This window comes from Acartia tonsa, chromosome 1, assembly GCF_053477335.1.
Source record: "Acartia tonsa isolate MP-2025a chromosome 1, ASM5347733v1, whole genome shotgun sequence".
Lineage (NCBI taxonomy): Eukaryota > Metazoa > Arthropoda > Copepoda > Calanoida > Acartiidae > Acartia > Acartia tonsa.
The window spans coordinates 62,680,351-62,698,494 of NC_137260.1; the positions used below are offsets into that span (position 1 = coordinate 62,680,351).

Below are 18,144 nucleotides of genomic sequence, written 5' to 3' on the forward strand. Positions count from 1 at the left end.
AAATTTACATTTCAGAGAAAATGAAGGTCGAGGAAGTTGATAATGAAGATCCCTTGACAAAGACTGCTAATATTACAAACAATGACAACAACCCCCATGTCAGTCAGGTTAGTTCCATTACTTTGAATATTTTAATTGTTAGCAAATAACAATAGATATAGAATATACGTGGATATTATGACAGGGAAAAAAATGTCTCTCCTTGTTATTTATAGGTTAGTTCTTTCATCCAATAGGATAGGAGGGAATGGAGTAAATGGGGGATGTTATTTTAACCCTCTACAAGTTGAGTACATGATAATCTGGTTTAAGATCAAAGTTAGCTATAATAAATCCATTGAAATAACTTTGATTTTGTTATAGTTCGATTATTTTTTATTACTTTATTATAGAAAAGACAATATGTCATCTAAGTAAAAATATTTAACAGCTAAATTTTTCATCAATATTGTTTTGTTTCCTTTAATGATCGATTTTAGAGCGCTTATATCCTACCTATTAAAAAAGTAGTAATGTTTTTTTTGTCTGAATCAAAAGATCTCTTAAGATACTGTTTGAATTAGTTGTATTTTTTAAGGAAGCTTGATAAATGTCTAGAGGTAGTTTTAGGCTATTTTTCTGACCTTCCACTCCCTTACCTACAGGCAAGGGGCGCAGAATTTTAGTGCATTAAAACCCAAATTTTTTTAATAATATTTTTCTCATTATAATAAATAGTTAGAAGCAAAATATATTCTAACCTGGCAATATTAGTAATCCTTCAATAATCCTAAAATATAGTTATAAAATGTTTCAGATAAGCAGCAGTCAAACAGAGATAGAGCAGGCCTTGGCAGATTCCATTCAAGTTCTTAACAGAGCAAAAGCATTGTTGCAAGCTTATGGCCTGGAAGTTAGTAAACGGTTAGTTTATATGTTTTTGAATTTATTAAGATATTTAAGACAATCAGGGAGGGAGGGGTCATTGGGCTATTTATTACACTAGTCCCCAAAGTATTATATAATAATGACGTTTTCTTATTTGTTTGCTTAACTTCTTTGAGGACTTTTATTAAATTTTGATTGGTTGGTCCATTAAGTTGAGCGTCAAACGTTTTAACCACTAACTGTAATTTACAGAATTGGTGAATTTGTGTATCATTTTTGGGGATGTGGTGTACATAAATTTATTGACCATAGTCTTATTCCTTTAAATTCCTGACTAACGATATATTCATAAACACATAGATTAGAAGTGGTAATTCACTTAGAAGCTATCTTAAATTAACAAAGTACAAAATTCTATCTTTCATGTACATTATCCATGTTGGATTGGGACGGATAATGTAACGTACCAATTTAAATTTTATATTTAGAAAATGTATCCCCATACTATTTTTATATTTGCTTTCTGTAAAAAAAAACTAATGAACATATTTATTAAAATTAGAATCCAAGAGCCCTGGTGTGACGCTCAAGTGAATGCCATCCTTAGTGAAGTTAATATTGCTCAAGATAATGTGGAGAAATATATCAAGTATAAAGCTACAGCTACTCAATTTACCAACAATACAAAATTGGAGCCAGGAGGTATTAAGATTTTTGTTTATGTTTTTAATACTCATTATTAAATATATTTTACTAGCAGCTGCGCCTCAAGCATATAAATGCTTTTTACATTGAAAGGGGTAGGAAGGTTCTAAAAAAATAACTAAAACCATTACAATACTTCCTTCTACTAAAAATTGTGTGGGAGTGAGAAGTCGACCACCACACATCTTTAACTTAAGTTTTAAAAAGAAGAATTTTTTTTCTAGTGGCGATTTATCTTGGGAGCAGCTTGGCGGAACCGTTTAATTTTGATGCGGCTCCGCGGAGCCGTATCTTTTGCACATGACAAAACAGAGTTACCAAATTATAATTCATAAAAAAATCTCTTTATTTATTTAGTCCGGAGCCGGAGCCGTTTTTAACAAAAATTACGGCTCCGGCTCCAGCAAAATATGGCGGCTCCACGGCTCCGGCTCCGCAACACTGCTTGGTAGGGTGTTGGTACCCTTCCCCCCAAAAATTTAAACCTTAAATAGTTCATTTTCAATTCACCTATCCTTGCTTTCCTAAATATAAAATATTATTCAGTATCACAAGATGGTGTAAAACTTGAAATAAATGAAGAAAAGTCCCAAGAAAACTCTGACTTTTTGGAGGATTTTTACGCGACATATGCTGGAGATGATGAACCGTTCACACCAGATGTTGATTATGAATCTAAACCTAATATTGTTCAATATGATGATGTAAGTATTTCTTGTATATTTATTATTTTCATTTATTAAAGAAATTCATAAAACTCGCCCCAAGAGGTATTGGGAAGTCCCCCTCATATATAGAATTTTTCTTAATTTATAAAAAAAAATATAAAAACTTAAAAGAATATTAAACAAAGCGTATACTAAGGGTCAGGAAACAAAGTCTAAATTTTTTAATGGATAAAAGGATTATCCTATTTTCTATAATTTTATCAGGGCTCGGCAGCCGCGCGTTACCTGCGAATAAGTCTCAAATTAAACCTTATAGCATACATTGAAAATTCGTTTGAAAAGAGGGATTGCCATATTTGGTTTAAGTTTAGACTTACGGCTGATTTTTTAGATTTTAAAATTTTTATTTTCCTGGGTCTTACTGAACACAGGTGGCTAGAGCGTGACTGCCGAGCCCTGAATTTTAACCACTTTCCTTTGTTAACAACTTGAACTAAAAACCAAGTTTAGACCAATTTTACGCAATACGCATATTATTGTTCCTGCCCTCGCCATAGTTTCAATTAATTTGAATTGATGATTTACAACTCCTGGACATATTAAAATTTTATCAAGTTTCTATTATTATTATTAAGTATTTCACAGTACCTACCTACCTAAGAAAGATATATATTTTCAGTATTCTGGCGAACCCGATGACAAAGATACAGAATGTATAATTTGTGACGAGGTACTGGGAACCACCACCACCAAGAAAGATCATTATAATTCGCATGGAATCGGGCCTCATGTGTGCAAAGATTGTGGAAACGAAATTAGAACCTTAAAAACATTCAGAAAGCATTTTCTAAAGCATCGAAAACCCAAATCAAACAAATCCAAAAAAGTAGGGAGTAGAAAGATTAGAAAGAAAAGGATCCATTCTTGTGTTATATGTGATCAAGTGTTTGCCAACCAATCTGAATTATCCCAACATATACAAGTTCACGGTGATGGTCCTTTCCTGTGTAAATATTGCGGCAAGGAAAAGCCAAGCATTGAGACTTTGAAGGCAAAGAAGATAAAGTATAGAATTGTAAACCTTAAATATTTCTTGGAAAATTGAAGAAAAGTTACGCTTGCGCATTAAAGTTAAGATCAGATGTTTACCAAAAATATACGCTGGGCGATTTATTGGCGATTTCTCTTAGGAGGGTGGTGGTACTATCCCCCAAAAAAGTTATAAACCTTCCTTAGCGAGATCCTTCGCTACAAACAAACAGACAAACAGGGAGACAGACATCGTTCTACTTTGTATTATAGATTAAGCAAAGAAGATTAAGTATAGAATTGAAAACCTTAAATATTTCTTGCAAATTTGAAGAAAAGTTACGCTTACGCTTTTAAAGTTTAATAAATAATTAGTCCCTAAATTAGTTTAATATGTATATAGTTTTAATCCATTGTGTATTGGAGAAAGGTGGTTAAATGCCAGTTCATTTGGCTTTTAGTAAATAATTAAGAAAGACATTTATTTTAATATTTTTGGATTATTTATGAAATCATGTGATTTTACTAACATTCATAAGTACTTTATGGCCTTTCAAAAGTTCCAATTATATTTAAGGCTAGCCAGGCAAAATCTTCTACCTGGATTCTATTCTATACTTTATCTTCTTTGATTAAAGGATCACATTGCTCGATTCCCTGACCATCAGGGTGAACAGGTGCAGTGCAGTATATGCTCGAAACAAATGCTGAAAAAAGTATTGCAAGATCACATGGGCTACCATACAGGTGACAATTTTATGTCTCACTCACGGATACATGGATGGGTGAATGAAAGATAAAACAATCATGGATATAAAGGGATAAGACAATGGTCGATTAATTGATTTATATCCCCAATGAGAACACAAAAAATACCCCTTCTGTAGATTACAATTAGTGGTTGAAACGTTTGGACACTTAACTTAATAAACCAAACAATCAAAATTCAATTAAGGCCCCCAAAGCTGATAAGCCATTGAATAAGAAAATGTTATCATAAAACTTTGGGGTTAGTGTAATAATCTGCCCAATGCCTCTCCCTCTCCTCTCTGTAAAACAGCATTGTATTTTTTGAAGACGAATCGGGAGAGGAGGTGAATTTGGTACTTTAAAACAAAAGCAACAGTGTCATATAACACCAGTTCTATGAGACTCTTTTGTCAAATGACTTTATAAATTTTAGGCTTTTAGTTTTCCTTTTTTTTGAACCTTTTAATATGTGCAGGTAATGAAGCTCGTCATTTAATTATACATAAATTTTGTCTATTCCCCTGTCATTATAATGAGGTAGAATTTTTTAAAAATCTTATTTTTATTTAGGAGTAGGAATGGAAGAATGTCCAGTTTGCCATAAGAAACATCCTAAAGCCTTCATGGCCAAGCATATAAAGAACAGGCACTCCGAGAAGCCGGGCAGATTTCATTGTGAGATGTGTGATAAAACTTGTACAACGGAGGAGGGACTGAAACTTCACAAAACTTTTCATTATTCAGGTTTAGTCTTTAGATTTATTAGTTTACTAGCGGCTGCGCTCCTAGCTTCTAGGAGATATGTACTCGAAGGAGTAAAGAAAGTAGGCAAATAGCCTAAAACCATCAAGCGACCTGTAACAAGCTTCCATTAAAAGGAAATTTTAAGCTACAGACAAAAAATTTATTACTTTATATAATAGGATTGATTTCATTAATAAGGAGTTACATAGTCAATACATAGTTAATGCATGAAGTTAAACTGTTTAGACATTTTTATCAGGGAATTTTTCAATCAAAATATTTTCTTCCAGGAGGAACTGGATATTCTTGCGATCTTTGTGGTAGATCATTTCAAGCTGTGGAGAACTTGCGAAGACATCTTTTCAGAATACATCAAATAGGAGGTAATTATTTAAATACTTTTTCTCCAACCAATATAACATCAATACTTTTTTTATGTTATTAAAGTTATAGTTGCATGAAGTGCATTTAAAAAGTTTGATTACAAGCATTAGTAACAAGAATACCATAATTATGTGTTACAATAAACAGCCATATAAGATGCATACATCCAAAAAACTAGGAAGTCTTAATATTTTTCATATTCCTTTAAATATATATCCTATAGATGTAATTTAAACTATTAAACAGAAAAAATATGCTGTTCACTAAATTCGAGTTTAAATGCACTTGGTGCAACTTCCCCTCTATGATTATGTTAATTAAGAACAAACTATTTAGGTGAAAACACAGTAAAATGTGAACTATGCCCGAAAGTTTATTTAACAGAGGGACAGCTGAAGAAACATATGATAACACACGCAGGAGTAAAGCCTTTCCCATGTGACCTGTGTGATAAAACTTTTGCAGATAATGACAAACTAGTTACACACAGAAGAGTTCATACAGGTTTTTGTTTTATTTTGCTTGCTTTTTAAAATTCCAATTGAAATACCCTTTTCTTTTCTCCTTTGCTTTTTATTTCTCTATCATATCATATGTTTTATGTCTTCTTTTATTATTTTAAAGGGATATTTGCATTAAGTGCACATAACGAGTTTAAGTACTTGGAGTGGTGAACCTTTAAATATTTTCTTTGTAAAATATGATTATAGGTCAGCCATTATAATAATTTAAAGAAAAATTAACTCTTATCCGTGAGTTCTTGTTTTATGTAAAAGAATATCTTATTTGCGTTGAGGAAAGTCATATTTTCAGAAAAATTATTGCAAGCATAAGTCACTTGAATACCGTATAAAATACACATATATGTATGTATAACAATAAACTAGGAACAATTATATTAAGGTGAAAGACCATTCTCATGTGATTCGTGTGGAAAAACATTTGTCCAGAAAACACACTTGAGGACGCACATGAAACTAATACACGAAGGCCAGAAACTAAAGTACAACAAAGACTCGAGGGATCCCAAGGCTATGTGTGGAATTTGCGGCAAAAATTTCGTAACAACTTCAAGTCTAAAAGTAAGTTTATTTTATTTTATGGTATAAATGACAATGTAACTAAGCGGAGATTCGAAAATGTTACTTTTGAGGGTAATCCAACATTGTCTTCTTTTATTTCCATACCCCCAGAGTGTTTAGTAAAGTAATATCTAATTGAAACTCTTTAATTGGACGTCCTTCTTTGCCCAACTATGCATAATAAAAAATTGGGAGTGTTATGATAGTGTATTCTTCTTACGTTTACTATCAATGTCACGCACAGAATATAGCAGCAATAGATACTTTTGCTGAGCGTATCCAGCAAGAGGTGTCGTGGTTGAGACTCTTACCTAACGGAAAGCAGACATTCTAGCATTTATGCTTATGTCGATTATGGAGTAGTTTATTTAAAAAGTGAAGCTTTTCTATAATTAGGCCCGTGCGGCCAGTACGTCAATCCCTACGTTCATAACGGATAGCTCTTATCGTTATTTAGACATGTTAGAATTGAACTTTCGATTTCAACCTTGACATGGCGATTCCTGTAGTAGTAAGTTTGGTACGGTTTGGAAAGTCTAGAATCTCTATGATCGTTACCAGAATGTCCGTACGTCTATTTAAAACTTGAAACTTGTTGATTTTAAATCTTACTAACAACATTTTTTATTTGATTTAACTATCCTATTCGTCTGATTTTTGGAATGGTGATTTCTATTACAACAAGGTATAAAATTTTAAACGATGCATCTCTATATCCTGGTGTAAAAATGTACTTAAACAGTATTCTATATTTAAGCAGTTTTAAAACAAATTTTCTTACAATATTGTTTTGACTTATACATTTGATTCTGACACTATACAAGTGTTAATGTTCGTTCGTCCTACCGTTTCAGAGCTTCACTTTTTGGATGTTGTCATCCTTGTTAATACTTGCCTGATTTTTTTTTGATTTAGAAACACGAGAGGCTGCACACTGGTGAGAAGGAATTTACATGTGAACATTGTAACAAAAGTTTTGTAGATAAAACTGGCCTCAAAACTCATCTGGAAACTCATAATCCTGTTAGAGATAAATCTTGTGATCAGGTAGAGACAGGACAGCTTAATCATTATAATAAAGTAACAGGATGTTTATCTGTTTGTTTGTAACGAAGGATTTCGTTAACACCTGAACTGATATGGTTCTCCTTTATAGGGTAGCTTCTCCTGTAGGTCCTTGGGAGTGGATACAAAACCGCGAAATTACAAAACCGCGAATGCTACAAAACAGCGAATGTTACAAAACCGCGAAATTACAAAACAGCGACTGTTACAAAAGTATAACTATGTAGGAATTTTTAAAAATTTATTATTCAAACAAAAAGAAAAGTATACATTTAATCAATTTATGTGTCCAAAAACAAACAAAAAACAAGTGAATTTTAAACAGTGTCACGGTCTCCAAATAGGAACTCTTTCATGTTTGTTCTCTTATAACTGTTGAGGGACAACTTCAACGTATCCAGCCTATCTGTCCTCCTGCCCTTCCTCAATGGGTTAGGATTGGTGACATGCCCAGTAGAAACTGAGTAGATAGAGTGGTTCGATATTCTTTATATATAAAATTATAAAAATTGGAAGATTTTCATTTAAAATTTGGAACATAATTTTTTTATTTTTTATAGTCGATTTTTTTTATATTATATAATATATATATTATATAATAGACTATAAAAGTTGGAAAGATTTTTAATCAATATAATAGATTTGAAATCTGCATAAAATTTTAAGGATTTTTTATAAAATTCGTTTTTTATATAATTCTTTATTTAAAGGCGCAAATACGATTTAAGTTAATAAATTTTGACCAATAGGATAGCTGGATTGGAAACTACCTACGCTCTAATTGGTTGAATGACGTACGTCACTTAAGCTTCTCCAATCAGAGCGCAGATAGTTTTCAATCCACCAATCACAGATCTTAAAATTATTTAACTTAATTTGTATTTGCGCCTTTAAATAAAGAATTATATAAAAAACGAATTTTATAAAAAATCCTTAAAATTTTATGCAGATTTCAAATCTATTATATTGATTAAAAATCTTTCCAACTTTTATATTATTTTTCGCTGTTTTTCGCTGTTTTCTTACATTCGCTGTTTTTTAATTTCGCGGTTTTGTAACATTCGCCGTTTTGTAATTTCGCGGTTTTGTAACATTCGCTGTTTTGTAATTTCGCGGTTTTGTAATATTCGCTGTTATGTTTTTCGCTGTTTTGTTTTATAGGTTTATAGCTATTTGGGAGGGAGGTACCAGTGGAATATAACATTTCATACACCTCAGAAAATTAATTTTTTATCTCCAGTTGTTGAGATTAAAAATTCTAGATAAATAAAGTAGGGTTGGGCCGGATATCCGGCCATTTTCAATATCCGGCCGGATACCGGATATTGAAACTATCCGGCCGGAAATCCGGCAATATAATCTTTTATATTTTACAACAAAAATCTCTGTTTTTTTTTAATCTTAAATGGCTGTAATTTTCTTATTATTGAAGATAGAAGAACATTTTTTTCTGAATATGTTTATCTTTATGTAAATTTTATATTAGAAATCTCAAAACATAAATTTTGGCGGTGGCAGCAGTACTTGGCAGCTGCCAGCCGCAAACCGACGGTTTGCAGGTAAACGGCAACAGATTTTATGAAATTGTAATATGTCATGAAGATATATAAAAAAGCCTAAGTTTAAAATTTGAAATCTTCAAGTAAAAATTTGCGGTCACAGGAACCGTTTAAAGATATCTGGAGACCTGGAGGTTCAGGGCTTGTAGGATTATACCTGGAACCTGAAATCAACTTGAACACCTATATTACATATGAGGATGTACGACTATAGGATATTTTAGTATTAGATAACATGAAATGCTTTGTTTAAGTAAAAAAATATTTTTACTTTTTACCTGAATGACCTTACCAGATTTGCTGGCATCCTGTGCCCGCCAGGAAGGAGGTATTAAAAAAAATTTCAACTCTCAGTTATGTGTCATACCCATATTTCGAAAGTCACTTAGTTATAGCCCTCTACCTTTTATACACAGAAAATGGGATAGAAAAAAACAGAGGGGGGGGTTACAGAAAATTACAGATTGAGGGAAGTAATAGTTCATTAGATTTATTTGCTAAGAAGAAAGATCATTTAATACTTACTTAATTTTTAAGTTTTAATCTTAATTTTATACTATTATACAAAGTAGTAAGCTTTTTTTTGTCTGTAGCGAAGGATCTCGCTAACCGCTGAACTGATATGTTCTCCTTTAGAGTGAAGCTTCTTATAGGTCCCAGGGTGGTTTTAGGCTGTTTCATTTTTATAAAAAAAAGTCGTTGTAAGGTTTTAAATTATTTTTCTGCACTTTTATGTCCCTTCTAATATCCCTAGATACTAGGGACGCAGCCGCTAGTATAATATAAAACACTAGTTTATGAATAATTTTTTTTTGCGGGTATAGTCCTTTTTGTGGCAACGACCCTTAAGGAGCGATTATTCGTATTTTCACAGTAGCTTTCCTCCTATTTCTAGCCACTTGCGGGGGACTCTAACCTTGCGGGGCCAATTGCCTAACGCTGCGGGGCAATCACCTAACCAAATATAACCTAACCTAACCTAAAATAACCTATTAAAAGCAATTTTAAAAATACAACGAATCACCCCTTAAGGTGCGTTGCCACAAAAGGGACTATATCCTTTTTTGATACTTTAATATGTAGTAATTTGGCCGGTTATCCGGTAATTTGGCCGGATAACCGGATATTTGCCGGATATCCGGCGTTGGCCGGATATCCGGCCGGTTACCGGATATCCGGCATTTAAAATCAGCCGGATATCCGGTATCCGGTATCCGGCCAAAAAAATATCCGGCCCAACCCTAATTAATAAAGCCAAGCATTATATCTATTTAAAAAAAAAACACAATACTGATATATGCAATATTTTAAATGGTTTAAAGAGTAATCTGATGCTTTTTAGGGAGGAAGGGGACAATGGACTGTAAATTATAGTGGTACTTAATAGTATACATATTTAAAAGTAATAATTTTAATAATAAACTTAGCCTTATTAATCACAATATTCTAAGTTAGGGGCGCTTGCACTTTGTTGATGCTAGTACAAAGTTTTTGCAATATTTAAAATGATTTATTATTATGATATTTGCATGTAATATATAGATAAATGCTTAGGTATATTTTCATGTAAATAACTCTTGTTATTTTTGTAGTGTGATAAAAGTTACAAAACGCAGAATGCACTGAATCAACATATTCGTAATGTGCACACACACCCAAAGAAATATCCTTGTAATCTGTGCACAAAAGAATTTACAATGAAGATGAATATGGAGAGACACATATTGGATGTGCATCAAGGTATAAATTAACTTACTTTTGAATAAACAATTCCGAGACTATAAAGTTCATTATTTAGAAACGTTTAATATGATTAATTAATTTAACTAATAATTAAACATTATGTTTGATCTAAAAAGAATACTTTAAGGGGTCTGAAAATATCACAAGTCAGTCATAATTTAATAAACAATCCTTAAAAGCATAATGCACAAAATAAACTAATTGCTCAATGCTTAATAGAACAACCTAATTATAAGCATTACAATTTATTTAATGGACTGGTCATATTGAAAGTTAGATGACAATTGACAATTGACAGTATGTAAATATAAACAAAGATCAGCTGATTATAAAACGTGGTACTGGTACTTGATTGCTGCATACAATTATGAAAAATAAAAAGTCGTCTTTTGCACTGAAATAATATTAGGAATTAATAATTTAAATTTTAAACAAATATAATTTTGTTACATTTAAGGTGTGAAGCGGGCCAAATGTGAGGTCTGTGAACAGGCTTTTGTCAGCCAAACGGTAAGTTTATGTATATTAATAATTCAGGGATGTATATTCTGCATGGGATCCCATGCTTAATAAGCCGGTGGGGGGGGGGGGGATAAAAAATATGTGGAAGGGGGAAAAAATAAAAAATAAAGAGTAGATACAGGAAACATTCGTGGATAGGAACCGGTTCTCATCCATACGAAAAAACTATGTCTAGCATCGTATTATATCCAGCTTTCTACGAATATAAAAATGTACAATCATAAGATTAAAACCAGTTTTTTTGCCCGTGCCTACAGCACCAAGGGGCTAAAAAACTGATTTTAATCTTATAATTGTACATTCTATATCCGCGGAAAGCCGTTTATAATACGATGCGAGAAATAACTATTCTATTTTTTGCCTCCTTGGGGAAAAACTAAAATAATTAGTAAAATAAAAAGTACTGAAAACATTTTTCCCCACTCCTTAGGAAAAAACCAGGGGGGGGGGGGGGTGGAATTAGATATTTTGCAGCCGGGGGAAAAAAGAATCTTGTGCTGAATATAAACCTCTGTAATAATTCTCTATTTCTTAATTTTATAATAGAAATATAAAATAGATTTAGTTAGAATGAAGGAATAATACATTTGGGATCGTGGAAAGAAAACGAAGTAGCGGGTTTTGTCGTTTTTTTTCACAGTAGCTTTTGATAGATTATTTTAGGTTAGGTTTGGTAGATATTAATGATTCTCCGAAGGGTTAGGAAATTGGCCCAACAGGGGCGAGAAATTGGAGAAAATCCACTGTGAAAATACGACGATACTTGCTACTTCGTTTTCTTTCCATGATCCAATATTTGTTTTTTTGTTTTATTAGAAGAACCAATTTGACATTGTGATTATTGAGAATTATACCATTTAGATTAATGTTTAAACAAATATTTTTTTAATAACACAAATTTCATGTTTAAGGTTTTGAGGCAACATATGAGAGTACATACAGGAGAGAAACCATATCAATGTGAAATATGCAGCAAGTCATTTACACAAAACAGCTCCCTCTACAGCCACAGAAAGAAGTCTTGTATTAAACAAGATTAGAAACAAGGGTTTTTATCCCTTTTTATTTCTATGTAAAACTAGTATTTTGTATATTGTAGTATCTATATTCCCTGATGAGTAGAGCCCTCTTGGTTCAGCGGTTACCGATATCGAAAGGTTCAGATGAACAAACATCGATCAACTTTGTATTATAGAAGATAAAAATTCAGTAAATATTTAATCTTTATTCAAAGTTAATTTTTGTGACAAAATACTATTTTCAATTTAATATTTGTACTTTCAGTTTTTGCAACGGCCAACCCAGGTTATGAAAGTACAAAACCATGCATAAAATCATGTTTATATACATATGTAATAAAATATTTTTTGTATGCTTATGTTGAATTACACACCTACCTATCTATTTTTATTTAAAAATATTTTTCTTAAAATTCGATATCACGTAATTTTTTTATATTTATTTTTATGAAATTATTAATAGAAAATTATTGCCAGCTATACAGTATTGATCACTATGCTAGCTAAATTTTTCTATCAAAAGTTTTGCTAAACTCTGATTCAGTATTTAAGGTTCAGGTCGTGTTTTTCATTTTTGTTTGTTCGATTCCCCAACTCGAAAAAACCACTGTAAATTATTCCACCAAATAATATTTTTCTTTTCTTTTGTATAAAAAAAAATAACTTATTTTATCATTTTCAGACAAAAAGAAAATGAAATAAGACTTGAGTTTTAACACTGAAGACAAAACAAACACAAAGAGAAACAAACTCCTTTATAGTTAAGCTCGGAAAATAAAAGTAAGTTTGACAAGGATGATATTGTTTATATATACAGTTGTAATTCGCGCATATTAATATTAGTAAGCATTGTCATGAACATTAAGTAACACCCTATATAAAGAGAGAGAGTGGGGGGGAAGGGTAATGCAACCTTCTCGTAATCAATGTGCAAATGGCACTTAGAATTTGAATTTCGTTATGAAAGTTAGCATGAGTAATATTTGGTAGGTCTATTTTCCCTAAATGAAACAAAATCTTGTTTTATATGATCTAAGCTATGCTTCAACGAGTTGGATTTAATAGTTATATTTTTATCTAAAAAAAAACTGAATTGTAAATATTTTTACCTTCACAAAAACTGAATTTAATTTTTAAATATTTTTAGGCTAAAATACCTGTCGTTACAATGAACACTCAAGATACAGAAGTAAAACCATTTCGATGCGAAATATGTAATCTATATTTTTTACAGAAAGATATTTTAATAAGACACATGAGTTCCCATAAATATTCTTGTGATGAATGTGATAAAACTTTTCCCAAGGAAAGTCATCTTGTAATACATAAAAGATTTCACAGGATGCCAGAGGAGAGGACATACTCTTGTGATACATGTGGAAAAAAATTCAGTACAAATGATAATTTAGATTTCCATAAGAGAATCCACAAAGGAGAAAAGCCCTACTCTTGTGATACATGTGAAAAAGCTTTCCGTTCGAAGGGTGAGTTAATTACCCATAAGAGGATCCATACAGGAGAGAAGCCATTCAAATGTGATACATGTGAAAAAGCTTTCCGTACGAAAGGACATTTAACTGGACATCAGAGGATTCATACAGGAGAGAAGCCATACTCCTGTGATACATGTGGAAAGACCTTCTCACGACAAAGTTTATTAACTGAACACAAGAGAATCCACAAAGGAGAGAAGCCTTACTCTTGTGATATCTGTACACAATCTTTCTTTACAAATGTTGAATTGACAACACATGAGAGGTTCCATACAAGTGGGAAAAAGTTTAGTACAAACGATAATTTAGTTGCCAATAAGAAAATCCACTCAGGAGAGAAGTCCTACTCTTGTGATACATGTAAACAATCTTTCTTTACAAATGTTGAATTAGCAACACATAAGAGGTTCCATACAAGTGGTGAAAAGCCATTCAAATGTGATTCTTGTGATAAGGCATTCATACAACAAAGTCATTTAACTCTTCATAAGATGACCCACACAGGTGAGAAGCCATTCCCTTGTGTGTTATGCCAGACATCCTTTTACTTAAAATCAGAATTATCAAAACATAATAAATCAGCTGAGCATCTCAAAAACTTTGAAAATACTTATAATATAGTTCCACCTTCTGCTTCTACCAGTTTTGTTGATTGTGGTGGGGCTGATATTAAACAAGAAATTAAAGAAGAAATTCTTGATGAAGATCCTCTCTCTATCAAGATGGAGGCTGAGAGTGTGGGAGTAATTATAAAAGAGGAAGAAGGAATTAAGAGTAAAGAATTTATTTTAGAGCAGTGAAACAAAAATGTTTGATGAAAGAATGAACCTAAAGTGCGTATTTGTTGAAAATGGCAATTAACAAGTGCTTTATTATTTTCCTATTCAAGATTGCATATAATTTGTAAATAATATTAGTTCTCTGAACAATTTTCAAGAAAAAAAAATCATTAAAATGTTAGTTCAAACAATCTACAACAGTTTCTTCCATATGATATTATTCATCAGCTACTAATTGCAGAAAATCATAATAATTTTTGTCAAAGTGTAATAAAACCAAATCTGATATATTTAATTCTTGTTATCATTATACTTTTAATTTTCTCATATTTATTTAGATTTCATTATTAGAATTGTGTTTCCTGTAAAATTATTATTACATTTTTTTTTTCAGACTGCATATGAAATGAAATAAGACTCTAAACTATAAAAAGAAAGAAAGACACAAAGAAAGAAAACACGAGTGATTTGAGTTTAACAAAGTAAAGTAAGTTAGTTTTCTATATTACAAATATTATGTAGCAGAATCTTGATATTAAAGAGAAGGATATCTGTCTGTCTGTCATAAAATTGAATTAGTTTTCTACATTAAAAAGGTTTAATATTATGTGTGTTATAAAGATTGTTAACTACAGTTAATAGTTAAAGATGAAATAATCTAGCCAAATAAAAAGGAGGGGGGGGGGGGGTGCGCAATGACATATCACCGTAACCCTGAAATTGTCAGAAATTTCCCCTCCCTCCCTTTATTGTTTCTTTAATATTCATATCAGGTGCAAAAACAGTTAACAATTTATAATGGTCGTGTTATATTTGCATCAAAAATTTCTCTTGAAGGAGCAGTTTAAGATTGCAGAAATATTTGTAATTTTGTTAGATATTTAAAGGAGGTTGACTATTACAATCTTTGCACCAGCAATCTTTGATTATTTAGCTTATAAATTTTTTTATCCTAAATATTAATATTTTCTATTTCAGGTGCACAAGAACAAATAATAATCCATAATGAGCAAGTGTGATCTTTGCAAGAAGAAAATATCTTCCAAAGGTATCTTGATATTACAGAAAAGAATTCTTGAAGGTAAAGAACTTTCCATTTGTGCTTTTTGTGAAAAGACTTCCATAGAAAAATGCGAAGAGATAGATCACTTAAAAATTCAAAATAGGACAAACCCAGATGAGAAAAGATTTAAATGTGAAATATGTGGAAAGGCTTTCTCATATGAATATAGATTAACTGTACATAAGTGGATTCATACAGGAGAGAAGTCATACACTTGTGATATATGTAAAAAATCATTCAAAACAAATCAATGGTTAGCAGTCCATAAGAGGACCCATGCGGGAGAGAAACCATACTCTTGTGATACATGTAAAAAATCATTCAAAACAAATCAAACGTTAGCAGTTCATAAGAGGAACCATACGGGAGAGAAACCATACTCTTGTGATACATGTGAAAAATCTCTCCGTTCAAATGCTGCGTTAGCCATCCATATGAGGACCCACACTGGTGAGAAGCCATACTCTTGTGAATTATGCAACAAGAAATTCTCTACTAAGCATTGCGTTAAAAAGCACATGATGTTTCATTTTGAAAAGATATTTTCTTGTGATACATGTGGAAAGGTTTTCACAACACAAGGTGATCTAACTCGTCATAAGAGGATCCATACTGGTGAGAAGCCTTACTCTTGTAACACTTGTGCAAGGCCATTTACAAACATTGGTGACTTAATAAAACATAAAAGGATTCATACAGGAGAAAACCCATACTCTTGTGATTTATGTCAGAAATCTTTCAAATCAAATTCAGATTTGTCAATGCATAAAAAATCAGTTGGACATAAGAGGACCCACACTGGTGAGAGGATCCATACTAAGAAGCCATACTCTTGTGACTTATGTAAGACATATGTTTGCTCCAATTCAGAATTGTTATTACATAAAAAATCAGCAAGACATCTCATTATGTTAGAATCAATTAAGAATTCACTTCCACCTTCTGTATCAACCAGTTTTGTTGATTGTGGTGAAGCTGATGTAAAATTAGAATTAAGAGAAGAAGAAACTTATGATGAAGATCCACTCTTTACCAAGGTGGAGGCTGAAAATGTAGAAGAAACTATGAAACAGGAAATAACAGAAGAAGAAACTCTTGATGAAGACCCCCTCTCTATCAAGATGGAGGCTGAGAATAATGAAGAAATTCTGAAACAGGAAATAGATGAACAAATTCAGAATAAAGATTCTGTATCTTGTAAACAGAATTCTGATGAGGATAATTTAGATATTGACATGGTGGAACATAAAATTGAATATGATTAACTCCAGAATAGTTTTATCAAAAAGAAAATTTACCATAATGGCTAAAATTGTATTAGAAACCTGATTAAGGTTCTATAGAAAGATCTTTATATGCCCCATTAAAAATTCTAAACATTATGGAGTCTATCTACAAGATATTAAGTACTTAAGACGGTTTGTTCTTTTTTTTTAAAGACAGAGCCGTCATGTCTCAATGTTTGATGGGTCTGTCTTTTTTTATACCAAATTGGCAAGGATTTAGTTAGAAATCCGGTAGATTTAAAATTCAATATTGTTTTCTCATTGTCATTACTTGGACATGATTAGGGTAATTTTTTGTTAGTTTGATTTTTTCTTTGTAATAGTAACAAGAACTTTTTCATTCCAAATATTCATTTCTTACACATTTTGTATCTTATTTTAAAGTTGCATAAAGTGCATTTAACGAGTTGAGATAATTAGAATGGTAAATCTGAAACTATTTTTTCATGATATAAGAATCAAGGGGAATAAAATTGCTTTTGATAGGTTATTTTAGGTTATATTGGGTTAGGTTATTGCCCCACAGGGTTAGGCAATTGGCCCCTCAGGGCATAGGCGTCCAAGGGGGGGGGGTAATGGGCCATTTGGCACCCCCAAAATTTTGTGAACAATACCCCCCAAAAAAAAAATTTACCCCTACCTTGGGGGTGCCGTAGGCACCCCCAACGATTTTGGGGGGGGTATTTACCCCCCCCCAAACCATTTTGGGATGGTAATTACCCCCCCCAAAATAAATGTTCTTTAAAAAAAAAATTTTGGGGGGGGTATTTACCCCCCCCAAATTGAATGTTCTTAAAAAAAATTTTACTGAAAAATTTTTTTTTGGGGGGGGAGGGAGTAATCCCCGCCCCCCCCCCCCTAAAAAAAGTCATAGTGTGACTCGAGCCTTGAGGTGTAATATATTTTATGTTCCTCGTTTGGTCTCCTAATAGTTAATGAAAAGTATATCCTAAATGGCTTTTGATAGTTTATTTTAGGATAGGTTATATTGGTTTAGGTGATTGCCCCACATTGTTAAGCAATTGGCCCCCCGCAGGGGCTAGAAATAGGAGAGAAGCTTGTGTGAAAAAAAACGAAGAAACGCCCCTTAAAGAGCGTTGCTACAAAAGGGACTATACCCCAATATAGTCCAACCAGTTAAAACAGTTCTTAACCATGATAACAAAAAATTTAATAGTTTGATCATGTTTTATTTGCTTGGGCCTTTATAAGGGCTAAAACCATCCCGGGGATCTATGATGTAATTGTAAAGCACTGAAGATTCCATAAAATAAATACCTAACTAAATTAAATATTTCATTAAATAATGAAAAAGAATTTCTATAGGCGATTTCTTTTGGGAGGATATCAGGGTGTCTCAAAACTAGTTATAAAACTTACCAGGAC

General features: G+C 32.1%; 3 protein-coding genes across 3 annotated transcripts; all 3 read left to right on the top strand.

The window, feature by feature from the left end:
• LOC145326210 (uncharacterized) lies at positions 1-12,831 on the top strand. The gene is made up of 14 exons (XM_080169383.1): positions 1-107; positions 797-903; positions 1,430-1,569; positions 2,119-2,276; positions 2,920-3,291; positions 3,908-4,016; positions 4,590-4,763; positions 5,054-5,146; positions 5,484-5,651; positions 6,051-6,229; positions 7,145-7,276; positions 10,446-10,593; positions 11,054-11,106; positions 12,030-12,831. Exons 1-14 carry the CDS (start codon positions 21-23, stop codon positions 12,156-12,158), a joined length of 2,049 nt encoding a protein of 682 aa, XP_080025509.1. The 5' UTR covers positions 1-20; the 3' UTR covers positions 12,159-12,831.
• On the top strand, positions 12,818-14,798 carry LOC145326229 (uncharacterized). The gene is made up of 2 exons (XM_080169421.1): positions 12,818-12,917; positions 13,285-14,798. Exon 2 carries the CDS (start codon positions 13,306-13,308, stop codon positions 14,428-14,430), a length of 1,125 nt encoding a protein of 374 aa, XP_080025547.1. The 5' UTR covers positions 12,818-12,917; positions 13,285-13,305; the 3' UTR covers positions 14,431-14,798.
• Positions 14,799-14,801: 3 nt separating this feature from the next.
• LOC145326217 (uncharacterized) lies at positions 14,802-16,873 on the top strand. Its single transcript, XM_080169397.1, has 2 exons — positions 14,802-14,896; positions 15,388-16,873. Exon 2 carries the CDS (start codon positions 15,415-15,417, stop codon positions 16,735-16,737), a length of 1,323 nt encoding a protein of 440 aa, XP_080025523.1. The 5' UTR covers positions 14,802-14,896; positions 15,388-15,414; the 3' UTR covers positions 16,738-16,873.
• Positions 16,874-18,144: the final 1,271 nt, after the last annotated feature.

What these genes read in the sequence shown, in the direction of transcription:
- LOC145326210 (XM_080169383.1), top strand. Translation starts at nt 21, where the DNA reads ATGAAGGTCGAGGAAGTTGATAATGAAGATCCCTTGACAAAGACTGCT. An exon ending in ATATTGTTCAATATGATGAT is followed by an intron (nt 2,277 to 2,919) that starts GTAAGTATTTCT and finishes ATATATTTTCAG; the next exon opens with TATTCTGGCGAACCCGATGA. An exon ending in CAAGCATTGAGACTTTGAAG is followed by an intron (nt 3,292 to 3,907) that starts GCAAAGAAGATA and finishes CTTTGATTAAAG; the next exon opens with GATCACATTGCTCGATTCCC.
- LOC145326229 (XM_080169421.1), top strand. Translation starts at nt 13,306, where the DNA reads ATGAACACTCAAGATACAGAAGTAAAACCATTTCGATGCGAAATATGT.
- LOC145326217 (XM_080169397.1), top strand. Translation starts at nt 15,415, where the DNA reads ATGAGCAAGTGTGATCTTTGCAAGAAGAAAATATCTTCCAAAGGTATC.